This window comes from Lissotriton helveticus, chromosome 7 (assembly GCF_964261635.1).
Source record: "Lissotriton helveticus chromosome 7, aLisHel1.1, whole genome shotgun sequence".
Taxonomy (NCBI): domain Eukaryota; kingdom Metazoa; phylum Chordata; class Amphibia; order Caudata; family Salamandridae; genus Lissotriton; species Lissotriton helveticus.
Genome location: NC_136068.1, coordinates 1253424521 through 1253430520, shown reverse-complemented (window position 1 = coordinate 1253430520; position 6000 = coordinate 1253424521). Strand labels below are relative to the sequence as shown.

Below are 6000 nucleotides of genomic sequence, written 5' to 3'. Positions count from 1 at the left end.
TCGAGATGTGCAGATAGAATCTCCTGCAAATCCGAATCTAAAATTCCTTCGTTAATTATCTGATTTTTTTAAAGAAAAACACAAGCAAAGTCCTCGCTTTTATTTTATTTTTTTAAATGGCTAAGTTGTTTATTTGCAGCTGGCAGGACCCCACGTGTGACCTACGAGTCAGAGACATAAGTGGTCTTGCGAACCAGCAGCAAAAAAATCTACCTCAGGCAGTAAAGGTTTTATACGTACAAAATCGCATGCTGTTGTTTGCATTTTAGATTTTTTTTAGCTTTAATCCGGCTAACATGGTGGCCCTTACCCTTTTTTATTAATCCTAAACAGTGACGTGCGCATGTTTGTGTGCGTGAGCAAGCATTTCAGAATACACTGATCAAAACAACATGTATTAGGCCACCTATAGCTCAGCACAAGAACGCGGTATTGGTCTAATAACAAATGTAGATTATGTGCGAAGGAATTGAGTGAAGGAATTCAGTAAACATCCAATGATTTCACCTTCCCAGTGCACAGGCTCTTCTTTCTGAGTGGGACGTACACAAATACGTAGATAATGTATTTAAAAAACCTGGATTAACCCCATCTTTCTTTGACGGTTTTCTGAAATGTATTGTTTTGGAAGTGAGCTTTGTTTCCCAATCTTCCTTGACGAGCTCCAGGCGGATTATGTTTTCCAGTGAGTAGCACTCGTTCCCCTGGGATCCCCCCCTTAGTCTGGCTTTGTGTTGCTTCGAAACCAATGCTTCATATGAAAATGCCATTCTCCGAGCAGGGAACTGCTTGAGGTCTGAAGAGGTTAAGAATGCCCCCTTTAAGTCGCAAACATTCAGGTGTCCCACCGTGCCAGCTAGCCCTTTAAACTGTCTGCAGCCCTTTCATTAGTAAACCCGGAGCTGCCACTATCGCGGTCAGTGTGTGTGTGTCTGCCGCTGGCTGCAAAAACGATCTTTACATTTCTTTGTTGTGCGGCCAAGTTGTGATCTAAACTCCACCTACCTACTCCAGACCGAGCATTCACATTTTTCTCAAAATAAAGAGTTACATTATTAGGAGCCTAATCCACTGCAGTCTTGCGTGGACTCTTCCACGGTTGCAGACGGGCGGAAAGTTTGAAGGGCTGCATTGACTATTGATTCCACAGCAATCGATCCGTGCAGGAGCAGGTCAGCGATGTGGTGCATGCGGTTCTACCGGTGGCTGTCGACTTTCTGGCTGCTGAACTCTCTCCTGTTGCTGCTGGATAGCCCGCCGCGGGCGCTAGGCTTACCTCCTGTAAGGTACTCTCATGCTGGCATCTGTCCCAATGACATGAACCCCAACCTGTGGGTGGACGCGCAGAGTACCTGCCAGAGGGAATGTGAAACGGACCAAGTAAGTGCAAACGCCTTCTGCATGCTTGTTCAGCCCTTTGAATATGACGTTTTGCTGCTATTTGACGGTCTGCAGTTGCAGACAAGCCACTGCAGTTCTAAATGAGCGCGTTTCGAGATGTGCACGGCTGCTAACAGAAATAAACAGTCCAGGCGTTGAGCTCCCTAGAGAGGAATGGCTTTCCCGAAGAAAAGGCTTTCTTTATGTAATGTACACAGAGTTGCCCTACTGCTGCAGAAATAGTGTCCAAACCTTTCAGTTTCAAAGCATTCCGCAGTTGATGCCTTTCATCCTTTGATTGGTGTTGCACCGAGACGCTCTTGCATGTTCTGTCAGAACAGGAAATGAAACAATAGTGTTAATACATCTGTTTTCCTGTGTGGCCACATTGAACACAATTAGTCATACAAAGGATTAACGTTCACGAGCGTGGGGAATATCAATGGAAGAAACAGATGTGCTGAACATGGTGCGCACATACACATGCATTCAGATTACACATCGTAAACACATAGTATGTCGTCGTTTTTGGCAGCTATCAAATCCAAGTAACTGCCTAGAGTTTTTTCAGAATAATATTACGAGAAAATGTGAACATTATTCCATGGTGGCTCCTTAATTACCACACATTACGAAGGAATTGCAGTCACTTCAGGACACGGCAACAGAAATGTAGACATGTTATCATTCCCTTACATTAAAGGAGATGCCACAGGTGTTCTGTGTACAGGGAAATTCCACAGCTCTATATGAAATCGCTTATGTGTTCGCCAGACTCCCACGCTTGTTTTTCGTTGTATGCGGTATATCTAGATACGAACTAGCATAGATAATTAAACTGAAAACTCAACTAGAGTTTTAGTAAAATCTCGAATTTCTGGCATGCTTTATTTAGCACCGATTTCCAATTAGCTATATTTTCTAGATGCACATAAGTAATGGATTTAAATTCCATTTTGTTTGAGGCGCTTTTTAGGCTGCTAATAAACAACAAATGTTGAAATGTGAGGACAAAAATGTATGATCAGTTTAGCCTCATTACACAGTTATTAACTGACGCCTGTTACAAGAAAATGAGATGTAGTATTTGCAAAATAACACATTGGTTGTAAGTACAATACAGAATCATACTTCATTACTATGTAAGGTGGTAGGTGGAGGTGGCCATGGTCACTTGTTGATTAGCCTGACCCTTTGGGAGCTTTGTCATACCACTTAACACTATCCTTTTTTTAAAAAATTATTATTTTATTGCTTCATTACAAAAAAGGAACAAACATACAAATGAAAGGCAAACTTTCAGCTTATCAGAGACGATGACCATAGCGCCCTTAAAATGGCATATGTATCCATAGTTACGTAATAACAAGTCATGTCTATAAACGGTACTAAACAGCGCATGAGAAGATTATTGTATAACAAGATGACGGGAATCAAATAATATAATACATATAGGGGAATTTAGGGAGGGAAGAAGGGGAGTAGACACAAACTCTCGCTGCAAGGTTGTTTAATAGAGGATTCAGCTTTATGGCAAAGAGGGTTAAAGTCCAAGTTCACGTATATATGTGGGAGGGAGTACTTCCATGAGAGTTGTATGGGACATCATGTGGCTCAGACAAATGGTGGGTTGGAGAGGTTTGGGGTGCAGGAGGGGTAGCATTGTGTTCAGGAGTTGGGAGGGAAGAGGATGTAGTGGAATCGTGTTGCAGAGTACGAAGGTAGGTACGATGTATGTGCCAAATGTCCTTGGGGCGGGAAGTGGGGGGCTGTTATGAAAAGTAAATCTCAGTTTGCATGTCGCAGTATGCCATACTGCAGAGCCATGCCTCCTTTGTGGGGCGAAGACGTGCCCCCTCAGTGTACTGCAATTTTCCTCTTGGCCAGTAGCAAAGCTATAGCTGTGAACCTACAATACCAGACTGGGATGTCAGAGACAATGCCCAGCAGGGCCAGCTTGGGGTGATGGTGTAAGCATTCTAGATATCATAATTGATAGTACCTAAAACACTGATGTCCAGTAAATGGATATGACAGGAGTGAGAAGTTGGCCTGGTATATGCTATCCATTAATTAAAGTGGGCACCCTGTACCAGTCCAAACAACCCTTATGGTGATTTAAGAGGTCAAAGATAACCTTAGAAAGCTATCCAAGTGGTGGCTGTGGAAAGCAGCTTTCAGGCTTAGTCTTGAAGGAATGTTAAGCTGCTGGTTTTACCAGAATAAAACCTAATAATATTGGTTAAATGAAAGAAGAACCACAAAGTAGTTATAAAAATATGTATTTATTAATATTGCACACTCTAAGTACAACACGGTATCTTCTACACGAAGATACTGTTGTGTAGTTCCTATTTACCCTATACAGGATCTGTGCGTTCGGATAACAAACTGTGGGATTGGTGGCAGACTGGACCGAGCACCCCCACCGGATATCTTAGCCTGTCTGTATCAGCTAGCTCACAGTGCCACTAGAATCTCCCTTTATCGGAGAGAGAATAGTTTCTGGCAACCTCAGAACATGACAACCCTGATCCCTCAGGATTGTGAAAACAATACCTTTCGCTCAGTCACTCGTGCTCACTTAGTTTGTCTCAGATGTACACAGAATAAACATACTGGGAGTTTGTCAATAAGAATTTATTGAACAGTTGTTATTCTAGTGTACAATAGATGAGCTGTAACAATCATTACACAGTAGCAGAGATATATGATTAGCAGTACCATGAAAGTGAAAGGATGGTACAGTTCTACCATTCTGTAGTAATCATGAATAAATACAAGTACATAAAACACATGATAATAAATGCGTACTACTACAATGCCTCTCTAACTAGATGTACCTAAATGTACCTAGCATCTATGTAAGTGTTATGCCAAGGATCCCTCTAGGATCAAATCAACCCCATTATCTGAGAATGAGAGAATATGGGATCCCGTCTTGGTCTCGAGTTGGACACCCCGCGAGGCATGTTCGACCACTGCAAGCTGGAGTGTCTGAATGCAGGAACCTCAGCGTCTCTGGTCAGTGTGTCAGCCGGGGGGTCACAGTCTCCTCTGTCTTTCTAAGCAAGACATGCTGTATATATACCCACAGGTCTCCCCAGTGGTCCTATCTTGCTGTATTACTGTGTCGGCCTAAAGGATGACGTCGGGCCTGAATTTTGTACAGAGATATTATACAGGAGATGGTAGTCCTGCTGTGCTTCCAAGAATCCTCATGCATAATGTATGAGATTTCGAACTAGGGAAAACCAACGTTCTGAATGCAGTGTCGTATCTAGGTAAAAGGTCAGTGCCTAAGAACCGTTATGTATGTAATGTAGTGAAGAATATAGATGAAAGGCTGCGATGTTACCTGCGCCAATATAAGGTACCTATATGGAATATAACACCCACTCCTCTTCCAACTGGACAACATATGTAACTTATTACCGTACTACTAGCCTAACTAGATATAGGTATGCTCAAAGTTCATAAAACATTTGTTTTGCTAAAATATTTAAAAACTTCTTAAAAAATGTTAAAAAAAACAATAAAATGTTAAAAGAAAAATGTTTGCAAGCTATAGCTCTAAAAGTGTCCATAGATATAGTCCGGACTGCTATAAGCATTTGAAAACCTTGTATGCCCAATAAATGGAAGGAATGTCAATTTTGTTTTGAGTTCCAAATTTGAGCTTGTTTTTAAAAAAATTGAGAATTCTTCCAGCACACGACGAGCCAAATGAGTCAATTGTTTATGTCCCCTGGCTGGTAGACGCAACATTTTTGTTGCTTCCTTCCGCAGTAGACGGCCCCTGTAGCACCTCGCAGAGTACGTCAATTCAGCACAGATGATTTTCCACGCTGTCTGCAGCCTGTGAAGTGGCAGCCTGTGCGCCGCCCAAAGCCTGGGTGTCAGTGGAGAAGCTGATGTCCATACCAACAGGTGCAGTTACTACCTGCAGTGGATCAAGGATTGCTGCCATCAACACTGGAATACGCTGAGGACACTGCAGAACATGGGCTGTTATCGGGTCCAGTAGAGCATTTACGGCCGGTTGCACACGATGGGAGTGTCAATCAAAAGTCTAACACGCATTCTTCTCCGCAAAACAGGCATCGGAGGACAGGTAAGATTCAGTCCATCCAGACTGGTTGAAATTACAGGAACCAAGATGCACTTCGTTCTCTTAGGCAAGGCGTGTCTAGATGTTGTACCATGCGATCCGGGTATTGCCGCTCCAGGAGGGCTTTTTCCATCTCCTTGGTGACTGGGACATCCATTGCGTAGTAGATAGAAGGTAATCAGGATACCTGCTATTAGACACATGATTAGTGGAAGTCCTCCAAAGATGCTTCTGAATATGGAGTGTAGGAAGTTTGGTATAACTCCAAGTACCATCTGAAAGGTGCTCAGAAGTCCAAAACCTATAGTCTTAAATAGGTGGACCATGCCGTATCAGACAATGTTAAATATTCCATTTACCATTTCTACGAAATGGAAAGCGCAATTTGTATGGATGAGCGCCTGTATCTCTGCCGAAGACCTTGCGATCTGGAGATCAAAAGTCTCTCAAGCGGAGGTTAAGGGCACAGATTTTTGTAAAAGCATGGCTTTCATTCTGCTTAGAGTATC

General features: G+C 42.6%; 1 protein-coding gene across 1 annotated transcript in view; it reads left to right on the top strand.

The window, feature by feature from the left end:
• The first annotated feature begins 309 nt into the window (after positions 1-309).
• WFIKKN2 (WAP, follistatin/kazal, immunoglobulin, kunitz and netrin domain containing 2) overlaps positions 310-6000 on the top strand; it is a 343688-nt gene continuing 337997 nt past the window's right edge. The window contains exon 1 of the mRNA XM_078654428.1: positions 310-1380. Coding sequence (XP_078510554.1) covers positions 1180-1380 — 201 coding nt within the window. The 5' untranslated portion in view covers positions 310-1179. The remainder of the gene's footprint in view (positions 1381-6000) is intronic.